Below are 15,161 nucleotides of genomic sequence, written 5' to 3'. Positions count from 1 at the left end.
TCTAACAACCCGCCACACTTGCTTGGCTAGCAAGGCTTTATTAAAAAGCTCCAAATCTTTGAACCCCAACCCCCCTTTCTCCTTAGGAAGACAAAGTTTACTCCAAGCTCCCTAATGCGTTTTCTTTTTTTCTTTTGAAGAACCCCACCAGAATCTCGCAGTCATTCCTTGGAGCTCATGGATATTTTTCTTGGGTAGTCGAAACACCCCCATTGTATAGCAAGGCATTGCTTGGATGACTGCTTTAATCAACACCTCTTTGCCGACCGCCGAAAACAAGCTTCTTTTCCAACCTCTAAGTCTATTCCACACCCTCTTTTTAATTGCAGCAAAAAGTTCACATTTCTTTCTTCCCACAAAGATTGGGATACCAAGATACTTGTCAAAAAAATCTACCTTCTTAACTCCAAATAAATCCGCACATTCAGTTTTCGAGACTTCATCAACCACTTTCCCAAAGCACATCTCAGATTTTGTGAAATTGATGGTTTGGCCCGATGCCGCTTCGTAGGCTGCCAAGATTTTCTTGACTTGGTGACATTCTTCCTTAGTTGCTTCCACAAAAATCAAACTGTCGTCTGCAAAGAATAGGTGGGATACCTATACACCATTTCTACCAAACCTCAGCCCATGAATAAGACCCATCTCTTCCGGATGCAGTATTAGGCTAGAAAGAGCCTCGGCACAGAACAGAAAAAGAAAAGGGGATAGTGGATCCCCTTGTCTTAGTCCCCTCTTGGGAGTAAAGATATTCGAAGGTCTTCCATTAATCAACACGAGAAAGACACAGAAGAAATGCACTGAGAAATTTTCATGATCCACTGACTATCAAATCCCAATTTCAACATGACTGCCTCCACAAAAGGCCATTCAACTCTATCATAAGCTTTCGACATATCCAACTTGAAGGCCACTTTTGAACCATTCCCAAACCTGTTTCGTTTCATACAATGTATCCCTTCAAAGCCTACAATTGCGTTATCTTGAATTATTCTACTTCCCACAAAGGCACTTTGAAACTCCAAAATTACCTCATTCAAACACATCTTCATTCGATTGGCTAGGCACTTGGAGATGATCTTGTATATAACATTACAAAGGCTAATCGGCCGAAACTCCTCCATCTTTGATGGTTTGTCCACTTTGGGGATTAGCGGAATAAGAGTGTCATTGAGATGATCCAATGGCGCATTGTTATTGAGGATGTTGAGGAAACCCCAAATGAGATCACCTTTAGTAGTTTCCCAATACTTCTGGAAAAAAAGGGCAGGGAGACCATCTCTTCCTGGGGCCTTTAGAGGGTTCAAAGAGAAAACCACTCTAGTGATCTCCTCTTCAGTGAAAGCCTCTAGAAGGTCCCTATTTGTGTTCACAGAGACTTTACATTTCACTTTGTCCACCACCTCACTCATTATCTGCTCACTCGGGTTAGTAGAAGTGAAAATGCCTTGGAAATATTCAGTAGCGACCTTGCTAATGTCAGAGTGATCTCTCATCCACCCACCTTGCTGATCCATTATCTCACTGATCTTGTTCTTCTTTTTTCTCGCCGTCGCCTTATGATGGAAGTATTTGGAGTTTTTATCCCCACATTTCATCCATAAAGCTCTGCTTCGCTGCCTTCAGTACCTCTCATGTTTCTCAAGAATTGCATTAAGGTTATTTTAAGCACCTTTAAGTAATCCCCAATTATCAACATTCATTCTTTTTGACAACTCATTCACCCTCCTTGTACCCTCCTTAACTCTGTGCTTCAACTCTTTTTTCTTCTTTCTATTCCAGCTATTTAATCTACTCCCACACCTTTGAGTTTTACTCTTAAAGTCCCAATCCGATGAGCAAGGAGCCCCCGTGTTCCAACCTTCTCTAACAATGTCACTACACTCTTCCTCTTCTACCCAAGCCTCATCAAAGTGAAACCGGGATCGAAGTGCCTTCCCCTCTTCATTGGAATCCCGTCCCCCCTCGGTATCAAGCACCAAAGCCTTGTGGTCTGAACACCGCCATTCAAGATAGAAAGCTCTACTTTGAGGAAAAAGATTAACCCAATCCGAAGTGGCTAGGCATCTATCTAATTTTTCCAGCATAAAATTCTCCTTTTGACCATTACACCAAGTAAAAGTATCAATATCATTAGTAAAGTCTTCAAAGTCACACTCCTCCACAACTTTCCTGAACCCATCCATAGAATTCAAATTCTTCTCCCTACCCCCTGCTTTTCTTTCGCATGGAGAACCTCATTAAAATCACCCCCAATAAGCCACGGGCCATGAGTTTCATCTCTAATTCGATGAAGCATAGCCCAAAAGTGATGTCTTTGGCTTCTAACCAGATCACCATACACCCCAGTAAAATTCCACACCATTGAATTCAAATCACAGACATAAGTATGAATATGAAATCTGGAATGAGATAGAATTTTTACCTTAAAATCGGCTTCCCACAACAGCATTAAACCACCGCTAAGCCCCACCCTTTCCACCAGAAAAAACTCACTAAAACCCAATCTCCTCCCCACAATCTCAGCTTGACTATTTAGTAACTTCGATTCAGAAATAAAGATCAAATTCGGCTTTAACTCCACAATTCTCAAGTGGAGAGCATTGAACGTCTCAGGGTTGCCGAGGCCCTGGACATTCCACCACAGAACTAACATTGTGATCGGCGACCTTGCATCTCAAGGTGTGCCGCTTTATCATCTTCGTTTAAGACCGATAAATCCTAATCGACCTTACTTGCTCCCCAACCTCACCATCGTTGTCAACATGCCCATCTTCTCTCTCTTTATTACCCAACCGAGAAGCTTTTCCTCGAGCCAAAACTTTTGCCGATTTAAGCTTTCGACCATTCGCACCGTTCACTGTTTTTTCCTTTTCATCCATCCAGCCCGTTGCAAAACCCGTCACTAATCCTGGGAGATTAAATTCCTGACTTTCCATTGTTCTCTCCATCTCAATTTCACGATTTGCCCTTTTTCCCCCAGGTTCATCATCGATCTCCATATCGCTCGCTGCCTCCTTTTCCATCGTCGACCGTTTCTTGGAATGGTCTGTCGATGCTTCCTCATTTCTCTCTTTGCTACGGTGACTTCCTCTTAGAATCACACCTCTCCCTTCTCTCTTTTCTCCCTTCTTCGTCGATTTACTATTGGAAGGACTGCTTTTCTTCTGGGAATCAAACTCAGTAACATCAAAGAGAACAGATGCGACTTCCTCTCTTTTGTTCTCTACGATATGTCGTTCAGCAATGTCCACTTCACCCTCCCTGTGATGACTCATCTGCATTTTATCCACCTGTCCCTCCTCACGTTGATTAGGATCCACCTCATTAAAATTCCTTTTGTCTCCATTCTCAGCAGAACTTTCCAAAATGGTTAAGGTTGACTGCTTCTTAGATAAAATCTCTTTCACAGATCCTCTACCAACGTAACCATCTCGAGACCCACCAACTCCCTCAGCTTTAGCCGTTTTTCTCCTTGTATTGTCCCCATGAACCTGACACTCTTCTCCTTTATACAATACCTGCTGGGTAATAGGTGGTACGACACTAGCCTCCTCAGAACGAGGCCTTTGGACACCATTGTTTCCTTCCTCCTCCCACCGGCGGTGACTGATACTAGGAGTCACCAGAGTTACAAAACAGTTTGTTATGTTACTCTCATCCTTTAGCCAACTGCCGTAGTAAGGTACCACCACGCCAGAGCTGTGTTTCGTCTTAACCACTTCCTTCCTACAATCCATTTGCTCATGTCCAAAGTGACCACAAGTAAAGCATAATAGCGGGAGACTTTCAAACTTGAACTGAATCCAACTTTGGCCACCATTGTTAGGAATGTATCTACCAACAAAAGCTCATTTAGAGGTAGGGAATTTTATCTTCACTCTCACTGTATCCCTCATTAGCATTACATTGGTATTCAACCATTGGATATTCGAAACCTCTCCTGCCATGTTGCCCAACCTCTTAACATTATTCAAGGTCAAAGCATTAGGGGGAAAACCCTTCATCTTAATCCAACACTCCACCATATTTAGACTAGCCTCTTTCTAGTTACCATTTGGAGGTCATTTCTCAGTGATTAATATTCCCCCATGAAAAATCCATGTTGACTTTTTGTACACCTTTTCAGCCAAAACTTTATCATCAAAGGAGAGCCCTAGTATCATACACCCTTTCTCTTTTGCTAATATATCCACAAACCAACCTCTCTCTTTCTCCCAGATCCTACTAAAAACAGTTTTGAAAAAGTTGACAGTACAATGTCTTCTTGCTAAAACTCTACCCACCAATGAACCTTCCTTAAACTTCAAAGCCACTTGTTCGTTTGATTCCCACTCATCTTCCCCTTCGACATTCATGCCACCTGTTAATGAGATAATGTTTTCTATCTCTTCACTCATCCTTACCAAGCAAAACTCACCAAGCGCACTCACCAATGAACCAACACACAGACTACAGCACAAAAACCACGGCTAAACTACTAGCCACACACAGGGTCACACTCCACAGAGAGAACCAAAAAACTCTTTTAATGGGATTCTCCTTCAAAGCTCGTAATTTCATAAAAATTAAAAATTAAAAATAAACTAAATTTGCAAATAGGCCAACATAATAAAAACACATATTATTAACCTTTCCAGATATCAAGGAAGCTGAATAAACTAACAAAAAATTTGCAACTATCGCACACAAAATTTCTCCTATATTTAACTTCTAGCACCACTATTGAAATAAGCTACCCCAATAAAAAAATAAATTTTGAAACTGCCATTAGCGGCTAGTAATTCAATTTCCAATATAATGAACCAGAAAAAGTAAGATCTTTATATCTCTTACATCATTAGAATATATACTTTCCAATGTAGTAAATTTCAAACACAAATCAAAATATTATTTGAATTCAATTTTACTAAATTAATAGTCAACTCCTTAGCTTCAAATTCCTAAAATTTACTTAGCATGTTTGAGATTACCCTAATTGATACTAAAAACATTTATAGTAAATCAAAATTTTGACAATGAAATTACACAGATGCCCAACAAAATATATTGTTGATAAACTAAGCATTTTTTTGTTCCCGAATTGACAAAAAAAAAAAAAAAACCTTTAATTAATCAAAAAAACTTGTTTGTGGCTATATCACATTTCGAACCTCACAAAGATTTCTCCCTTTCGAGATCCTTTCCACGCCTTCAAGAATTCAATAAGCAAGCATCGAAGATTTTAGATGAACAAAACCATTGATCTAAACACAGATCAAAATTAAAAATTAAAAAAAAAAAAAAAAATCTATCACTTGATCAAATTTTTTTTGGCTAATTAAAATTTTTACCCGGCTATTAAAAATCCCCACTGAACTATTGAGATTGTTAGATTTAAGAACTTTTATTTAATTTCATTCAATTTCACTATTTCAGTGATTATTTATGCACTAAATCATGCTCCACAGACTTTGATATCTACCAAATTATATTCCTCGAACTTTGACAAATTATACACTTTCATCCATGTTAGACTTTTTTTACTAAAAATAAACAAAAGTCGTTAAATCTAACAATCTCAATAGTTTAAAGAGTATTTTTAATGACCTTAAAAGTTCAGAGAATATTATACAGTACATGTCAAAGTTCAAGAGATAAAAATCCTAATTAGCCTAAATTTTAATATAGAACCTCTTACATCTTAATACACAAATAATATAATATATTTATACATTTTAGGTTACACTTATAACAAACAAAATATTTCATTAATTCTGGAAAAATATGCCATCACAGCCAGCTCTAAAGTCAAAGGCACCTGTGTGATCCTCAAATAATGAAAATCAAATTAATGTCTACATAACAAACCTAAATGCCCCTTTGAACCTAAAATGCTAACTTAACGCTTTTTTCTTCTGAATTTCTATTCATTTCTTAATGATCATAAAATTATAATGCTTTAACAGTTCTCTGACTGTATCTTCAAATAAATAAAAAAATAGCAAAATTTAAGAATGTCAGTGTTTTATATGTATGGAAAATACATAGGTTTAACAACAACGACAACAACAACAACAACAGTAAAATTAAAACTGATAACGATAATAACTCCAAAATTGTTGCTCCAAGTGAGAAAGTAATTTGATTTGTCTACTAATCTAAAGATTTTTTCTTTTCCATTTGAATCAAAGATACTTAGCCAGCCAAGGTAGCTCCTTACTGTCCTTGAGTGCAAATGCTACATCATCACTGCAATAATGAAAAAACAGATTTGGAATCGGACCAAAATACAGCCAAAGTTTTCTAATTCTTGACAGATAAAAAATCATTAGAGTAGTTGTTGCCATAAAAGAAGTAGACAAATATAGATATTATTATCGTTTTTTTTTTCTTTCGAACAAATAGATATTATCACCTCGAACCTTAAAATTATTAATAATAATATATACTACTAATTCTTCTAAAATGTAAACGTTTGATAGCTCATTGGAAACGTTTGACATGCTTTTTTATATCAATTGTATACTATACTTAAATTGTGTTCTATACTATATTTTTATATGATATTTATTATTATTGATTTGTATTAAATATTAAAATATTGTATGTCTATGTAAATACAAGTCAGCATGAAACATATAAAAATGTCATATAATACAATATAATACTGTGCAGGCTGTTAACAAATAACAAAATTTATATATGCAAACCAGGAAAGTGATCATTAGTGTAGTAAGAGGTAAAATCAAACCTTGGAAAGTTGAGCTGCAATTTTTGCAACTTGTGCTTAGTACCAGACTCGCATAAAACAATCCTCCATTCACCAAGCTTGCACCTACCAACGACATTAACATGAAATTTGCCTTTAAATATAATTTACAAAATCTATTTCAAGAAGAGCAAATTGACATTCTCCATTGTAAGAAAATATGACTTTTAACAATGTTGGAAGAAGATAAAATGGTCTTCTGATCATTAAGTAGTTTCAAACTTTATGATGTGAATATATAACTGTGAAACATGCTTACCCGACTCTCAAGAGTATGTCATGTCCAGGGAATGCTTCTCCATTGCTTGTACACAGACACGAGACAGCCATTGCCAGCTGCAAAGTCATAAACTCAATTGTGAACTTCAGTACTTCAGTAATATAAGAAGTGTTTACTAAAAACAGGAGTGAAAGTATCAATGGATGTCTCATGTTAATAAAGCAAGAAGTGAGACCAGGATATTAAAGGGAAAGCATTAGATGTTGACCTTTTCAAAGGTGGTTTCACCCATTCCTGTTTTATAAAGTTCATACACCATAGCAGTCAAGAAAATTTTACTCAATTTGGAACAACTTTTCATCACCTGCAGAAGCCAAACAAGAACCATGTCAACAACATCAACATCTCGGTGATACGAATATAAACCAACAAACATTAAACCCTCCCCTCAAATAAAGGAACAGCAGTCCGAGTATTTATATTTAATCATGTTTGTGCACATAATTAGCAATTTCCAGTGCTCAGCACTTGATACTTAACCACAACAAAGATAAAAGCACTTTATGATACTTAACTATAACAAAGATACAAAAGATAGCCTCATACAAGAATTTTAACATACTTTTATGAGTAATCATTTATTATTTAACCGAATCAAGTTTCAACCAAAGATCAATTGTCATCAATTATTCAGTTAAAATATAACTCACTTGAATATGAGGTGCCTGAAACATCTCTTGAATGGCTGCTTCAACTTCTCTCATGCCAACAAGTGATTTTCCTAGAAAATCGATATATAATTAAAATAAATAAATAAATAAAAGAACTTTTAGCCACTAGCTGAACAAACTGAAGTCATTAGCTTGGATTGAATGGAAAGGAAAAAAAGATGCAGCTTCTGTTGGAAAGATACGAATTTCAGAGATTAGTGTTAGTGAAAGAAAGGATAAACTCCAACGAAGACACAAGCTTTCTCCAGGTGCATGCAAATGAAAAATAGGGTTCTGAGCATAAGAAACTAATCAATGATATGGAGTCATTATATCCCCTATGTCTACTGATTTGTGAAACAAATGTAGCACATAATGACTTCATAAAATAAGTACCTTCAGAAATATTAATGGGGTTTGTGCTTAGTTTCTTTAAATGGTAATCTGTGAGTTCTGCTGCACGCCTGCAAATTTCCAAAGCGCGACGAGCATCTCCTGAAACAGCAGCTACCTGGATACATATTAACAATACGTAAGATCAGCACATGATCCCATTTACATTTAGAAAAAGTTTGGAAAAAAAACAAAATATGATGAAATAAATAGGACGCAACAACTGACCTTCCTTGAAGCAAATTCAATAGCTTGTTTTTCAAATGCCTCAATTCCTTTCAGGCGACTCAAAATAATTTCTTGAAGTTGCTGATAGTTATATGGACCAAAACAAAGCCTTTGAATTCCCATACGGCTTGAAATACGAGGAAGCAACTTTTCTGGAAGATCCATTGTATTTGCTATGCCTATATTTATTGTCACATGAGAGCAGGTGAGGCCAAATAAATAACCAATTATAGATTATACAAAGACAAGACGCAGGATGATTGTATACCTATCACAATCAATTTGGAATGTGCTTTAGTGGGCCAGTCTAGAATGTTGTAAAGAACCTGCAAAAATATGATAAAGTTAAGACTTTCGGACATCAGGTCTTCACATTTTTCCCCCAGCGAATATCCTTATGCTAAAGAAGTCAGTACAAAAAAATCACTAGAAGAGCTACTTGGTTACCAGCTAAGCTCAGCAAAGGGCGAGAAGAAAAGAAAAGAATTACCGACTGATTCCTGGTGACAAGAAGATCTAGTTCATCAATCAGAAGAATACAAGGTCGGTCATCCTCTTTGCCAAACCTTTTCCCTTCTGAAAATCGTTCATTTAGCAATTGGAGAGCCTTTTTCCAACCAACCCTGTGCCCGGTTAATGCTTCATATATAACCTGTGGGGATATAACTCGTTTTAACAAGGGAAATACAGCTTTTGAACAAAGAAACTCGCAGCTAAACTATGTATATCTCACCCTATAAATATTTTCTGGTGATGCCAATTTTAGACCGTTAATCTCCACAAAGCAATAAGGTTTTATGCTTCCTGCATCTACTTCAGATCTTAGACTCCGCAGTACTGCCAATACACTCATTGTCTGCAGTTTCACAAAGAAAGATCAAACAACAAAAAATAGGATCTGGAACAGAATCTATAGCCCTCCTAAATTGGTCTCTACACCATTAATTAAAGAAATAATTTACCTTGCCAGTTCCAGGAACGCCATGAATGTAGAGGCAACGACCCAGACATTGATCATCACATATGGCACCTTTAATAAAGGAAGATATCTCCTCCATTTCCCTATGTAAAAGAATGTGATCTTTAGTAAGTGCAGCATAGTAAAATGCACACGCACACACACATCGAATTTCAACATACTTATTCCTGCAAGGAAGAGACTTTGGCATTGATGCCAAAAGAAGTGCTGCCTTCGCTCTTTCAAGGTCAGTCTGTTTATGACATCTTACATGTTCTGGGATTTTCTTCATCCCTATCTTTTCAAGTCCAAAGAACTGCCCCTTTCGAGAGTTCTACATTTATAAAAAAAAAGAAAAAAAGAATGGACTTGATTCATTTGGAAAGCATTCAAGCAAGCTAAAGCCAAAAATTGTTATGAAAGATAATGTACGTACAGCAGCCTTCACATGAGCTGAATATGATTTTTCTGGTATATTTTGAACGTTCTCTTCTTCATAGTACATGTCATCTTCTGTGTTAGAGTCTACATCCTTGCAAACTTTCCAATCTTCATCACTTTCTGACTCTTCATCCTAGCATATGAGAATAAGAACCTATAAAGTTCTTTAACTGATTGATGATCCTTATTCAAAATTTTATAACCTAAATCCTGCTTCTAATTTCTGAAGTGCTTACCTCTTCACTGTCATCAATTTCAGCAAGCCGCTTGAAACTGTGCCAGCGTATGTCATATTCATATTCACATAGATACACGTCATCCCCTTCATCACAGGCCTTCACATATTCTTTAGGGTTCTTGACAGAACAATGTCGAAGCACACATTCCATCTGCGCATTTACAGTAGCAAATCATGAATTTAGGAGTGAGACACCTCCCTCTTTTTCAACACAATACCTGATTTCAATGTAGGAGTATCATGCAAAAACAATTGGTGCACGAAATTGCATTATTTGTACCTATACTATGTTTCAAGTTTTGACCTATTTAAAAGTATAAATAGCTTGGCTGTTGAAGAAGTTTTAAACGTCAACAATATCTAAATGCCCAGAAAAAGAGTGCAAACTCAATAAACAATGTGAACTGTAGCATGCATTCATATCTAAATATTATACAAAATATATATAATGTACCAAAAGTCTGAACATAGACACATCTGTCTATAAGATGCAAGTCCAATATTTCAAAAGGAGACACTCTGAAGCACCATTAAAATCTCAGAACTGTCTTAAATACTTTACTAGGCAGCAGCAACTATTGTTTTGTTATCAGCATAGGGATCAAGAATTTATTTTCACCTCAATATCAGCCAAATCGTTCGTGCGATAAAGCTCTCTCCTCAGATTATGAGGTTGTCTTCCAGAAGCGGTCTCTTCAGGGATTATATACCAACGTACTCGACACCAGTAGCTACCATTCGCTTCTTTCCATAAACTACAGCAATGAATCAATGACACAACTAGGTAAAGAAGAGCCAAAATGGACTGACAGTATATAGAATAGACATTCAGAATTACACATAAAGAAATGAATGTTCACGATAAAAATCTTTAATGAAAAACAAATAAAATAAAAGGATTACCTTTCAATACAAGCAGCCCACAAATCACTAGAAAGAAGTTTATCTCTCATTGTTCGGGCCAGTTTCTTTCCTTTGGGGGGCCTTGGAAGCATAACCTCTTTGCCCATCTTGCGAGCCTGGCAGAACCCACATATCCAATCTTCTTCTGGAACCTCCTTCAATGGCGGCTTCAGACATTTCAAATGGAACCCACCTAAACAATCATCACACTCGATCATCACTGCCCTCCCCGACTTAAAGCACACCCTGCACTCCTCCACTTCAGGGTCGTCATCGTCTGAACTCGCATCCTCTCTCCTCCTGACATACACATCATCCCCCACCTCAAATTCACCCCCATCATACACAACCTTCTTGTAATAAACTCGTTTATTCGATAATGCCCCACCCTTCTTCCTTCCAAATTTCTTATCTTTTGAATGCGTAGCTCTAGTAATCACCGTTCTTCCATTCCCCACTTTCCTCTTTCTTGATTCCGGCTGCTCTGGCGATGCCGGAGATAACAAAACTTCTTCCACATGAGTTGGATTTTTCCCCTCTTTGGGAGTACGTTTCTCGCTCTTTTTCTCAGAGTTCAGGGCTTTTTTCACATCTGGGGTTTCGGGAACTACAACGTTTCGATTCCTCTTCCCTCTAATGGAATCTTCAGGATAATCAAGGGACTTCCGAATTGTCTTTCCATCGGCGGCTCCCTCCCCATTTCTCAAATTTCTTGGAGTTTTCTTCGCTGAACTATGGATGGGCCTCTCATCAATATCAATACCCTTCAGTGGAGTTTGAATTTCAGAATCGATGTTGAGAGAAGTCCGGCGAGTCGAGCGTCGACGACCGGGAGTGGAAGTTGCCGGAGTTGAAGGAGTGAGCGTGGACTTGGAATTGAAACAAGGAGAGTTGGTGGATCTCCTCGGGGAATGGAGGGCGGTTGTTCTGGGAGCCTTGGCCATGGATTTAGGGATAGATCAGCGGAGAAGCTGTTTAGGGTTAGAGCAGACATGGCAAGTTGATTTGTCTTGAAGGAGACACGAATTTGGCGGGAAATGTTTCCCTCCTAATTTTATTATTATTAATATTTTATTTTTGTAACAATTAATTATTTGTAATTATTATATCCTATAATTATTGAAGAAATTATTTTTATTTTATTTTTTAAAGATATTAAAAATTTACACATCATATAAAAATACAATATTTTATTTTATCTCTCTTGCACATTATTTTTGGCACTCTTACTTATAAAAACACTCCAATGTATAGCACTCTTTAAAAATACTATAATTATGATCTCCTACATTATTACTTAATATATATCTTAATTTTTTAGTTAAAATAACTTTTTAACTTCAAATTTTTATCAAAAAAAATAAATAAATAGCATCAATGCCACAACATAGCATCCATGCAAATCTTTAGAATGGGATCATTTTCTCTCTAATGGTATAACATCTCAATATTTTGCCACATAATATGTCCACCTGACCAAGCATCCTTTAAAATTTTACGAGATGCTCTTAGTGAAACATTAAATTGATACGAGTTTAGAAGGTACAAGTATGATTAGGTACAAAAAAAGAAATAATTACACAAGGTACTATTTTTTGTAAAAAAAAAATATACATTTCTATATTTATAGATTTTTTTTATATATTTTTTACGGTTTGTCATAAAAACAGCACAAAACAACAAGAAAATTACATAAAAATAAAATGAAAATAGCATCTAAATGTTGACGGTGAGAACTTGTCAACTAAGGGTCAGTTTGGCACAATTGTGTTGTGGGAAAAAGCAGTTGTTGCTGTGCTGTGAGAAAAAGCAGCTGCAGCAGACCTGTAGAAAAAGGCTGAGCTAAGTGTTTGGTAAATTATAAATTTCAAAGTATTGTGAGTTGTTAAGATCTATTATAATGTTAATGATAATGTTATAATCTAGTTTATTATAATGACAAATATGTAAAAATTTATTTTATATAATATTTTTATTTTTTATTTATTTTTAATTTTTTTTAAATATAAATTTATATGCATTTGATAAAAATAATTTATAGTATTTTTTTATTATGTTTTATCAAATGTAAAAAAAACATAGAAACTCAAGTATATAAGAAAAATTGTAAGTTGATGTTGTTTGTTAATAATAAAATAAAATATAAATTATTTTTTTTTTTAAAAAAAAAAAGAGATTTAATAATTATTTATTTTATGATAATTAGTTTATTTAAAAAAATTATATGTAATAAATAAGTAAATATGGTTTTAGTATAAAAAAATTATTATAATCTTTTAATCAAAACAACTTTTTTCTAAAAGTTGAGTTGGAGCAGCTTCAGCTTTTAGTTGTAGCTTTTCCAAAAATTCTTCAAAAAGTTGTTTTTTGACTGTTTACCATACACACTTTTGCTTTTTCAAAAAGCAGCTTTTAGCTTTTCCAAAAGCTGTGCCAAACGGGCCCTAAGTTAGTGGTCGGAAAAGGCAAGGTTACCCAGAAATGTGATAAAAATAAGATAAAGATGAAGGTAAAAAGTTGTCTGAATATTCCTCTCTCTCTCTCTCTCTCTCTCTCTCTCTCTCTCTCTCTCTCTCTCTCTCTCTCTCTCTCTCTCTCTCTCTCTCTCTCTCTCTCTCTCTCTCTCTCTCTCTCTTTATTGAATTCAATATCTGAGTTACACCAAATGATTCCCCCCCCCCCCCATTTTCACATCTGAGATGGGAATATTTATAGGCTCTAATGGCCTGGTGTACAAAGTGGTCCCATGGGGACAAGATGTCGCTTTCCCGCTGCATGATGCAGGTGCTCAAGGTAGCCTGGCACCCTGTACCCTTGTTTGTTGTCAGATCGTCCCCAGTTGGAGGCTGGAGGAGGATGGTCTCCAGGTACATGTGCATGGTCCCAAGTTGCAGGTTGCAGGAGGATGGTCTCCGGGTACATGCGCACGGTCCCCAGCTGGAGGCGGGGTGGTCCTTGGGTATAGGGTGTTGGAGAGTGGTTGCAGCGTACCCTTGGTTGGGTCTTTAGGCCTTGCAAGTCCGTTGTCACCGCTACTTGTACCTCTTTTCTCTCATTCTTCAGAAGGCGTACTTGTAGACTCTTCCCTTGCACGCCTTATCCTTTGATTCCTCTCCCAATGTCATTCTTGTCGTCGTGCATTCACCTCTCACCTTATATTCACACTCCCCAAAATACACCCATATCACCTTACACTTGGCACCCTTCTCCCATCCCCTCAACTCTCCCCACACTTACACACATTCCCCCCATATGCACACACGGCTCGCATGCGAACCCCCCATGGGCTAGCATGCCAACCGCCACTCGCACACACTCCCTCCACTCGAACACACTCCCCCACATGCACACACGGTTTGCATGCGAGCCCCCCACTCGCACACACTCCCTCCACTCGCACGCACTCTCTCCCACGTCTCGCATGCGTGCCCCCGTGGGTTCACATGCGATCCCCCATGCTCTAACACTCCTCGCACATGACATCTATCCACACATGTATAATCTCTCCTTCTTTCACCCGCGGGTCGAACGGATGCTCCAACACTTGCATAAAGGTTTCACGACTCACCCAAATGCCCCCTGGCTCACCCAACGGCCCATGGGCTCGCAGAACACCCCATGGGGTCGGACAATAGTTAGGGGGCCGCACAACAACCCGTCGGCTCACATGAGAGCCGTCAACTCGCATACCAAGTTGTCACAATTCGGTAGTCTTAGTATTTGGACCATAACCTTCTCGATATACATCAGAATTGGATGATTCAAGATACGTTGGAAAGATAAGAATGAGATCTTTGAATCTTATGTTTATGGCAAGATCTAATTCTGAACATATCACTACCAAAATCCTCCAACAATTGTAACCTAGTAAGTTGATCTTACTAACTCTACTCATGAGTTGTTATTGGGTTGACCTTCGAGTTTCAGGGATATACCTTGAGACTTGTAAGCATGGATTTCCAAGATTAACGATTCTTAGGCCATATGCATTGAATAAGTCATTCTTCAACCGACTCTTATAGTTGATGTCTCTCGACTGTTGGGGCTAATTGTTGACTAATCTTGAAAATCAACTCTGTCGATTTTTGGGGTTAACACTAAATAACATCAAAACAACAACAAAAAACATAAAGATAACAAAAAATCAACAACAAATTAACAAGAGTAAAACATAAAAATATCGTATTTTCTGTAAATAAAATCAAAAAAATCGTAAAAATATTTAAAATTCTGTGAAACCGTATTTTTGTAATTTTTGTGTATTTGTGAAATAATCCTAAAAAATATGAGTTTAAATACCACATAACGATGATGTAAAT

At 37.1% G+C, this 15,161-nt stretch overlaps 2 protein-coding genes and 1 non-coding gene across 3 annotated transcripts; all 3 read right to left on the bottom strand.

Moving 5' to 3' along the window:
• Positions 1–1,664: 1,664 nt before the first annotated feature.
• Positions 1,665–2,186, bottom strand: LOC115720217 (uncharacterized). Its single transcript, XM_030649374.2, has one exon. The coding sequence runs from the start codon at positions 2,184–2,186 to the stop codon at positions 1,665–1,667; it is 522 nt and encodes a 173-aa protein (XP_030505234.2).
• A 3,803-nt stretch (positions 2,187–5,989) lies between these two features.
• On the bottom strand, positions 5,990–11,865 carry LOC115720971 (origin of replication complex subunit 1A). The gene is made up of 16 exons (XM_030650194.2): positions 10,843–11,865; positions 10,559–10,694; positions 9,938–10,090; positions 9,697–9,834; positions 9,443–9,594; positions 9,265–9,364; positions 9,036–9,158; positions 8,793–8,954; positions 8,571–8,628; positions 8,303–8,481; positions 8,078–8,192; positions 7,682–7,752; positions 7,240–7,335; positions 7,011–7,087; positions 6,734–6,817; positions 5,990–6,231 (listed from the first exon to the last, which is right to left on the bottom strand). The coding sequence occupies exons 1-16, from the start codon at positions 11,784–11,786 to the stop codon at positions 6,168–6,170; spliced, it is 2,652 nt and encodes an 883-aa protein (XP_030506054.2). The 5' UTR covers positions 11,787–11,865; the 3' UTR covers positions 5,990–6,167.
• Positions 9,953–10,030, bottom strand: LOC133035312 (small nucleolar RNA snoR28). The gene has a single exon (XR_009686583.1). It is a non-coding gene; the product is annotated as a small nucleolar RNA snoR28 (small nucleolar RNA).
• Positions 11,866–15,161: the final 3,296 nt, after the last annotated feature.

This window comes from Cannabis sativa, chromosome 2 (assembly GCF_029168945.1).
Source record: "Cannabis sativa cultivar Pink pepper isolate KNU-18-1 chromosome 2, ASM2916894v1, whole genome shotgun sequence".
NCBI classification, from domain to species: Eukaryota; Viridiplantae; Streptophyta; class Magnoliopsida; order Rosales; family Cannabaceae; genus Cannabis; species Cannabis sativa.
This window is presented reverse-complemented; position numbering and strand designations above follow the sequence as displayed.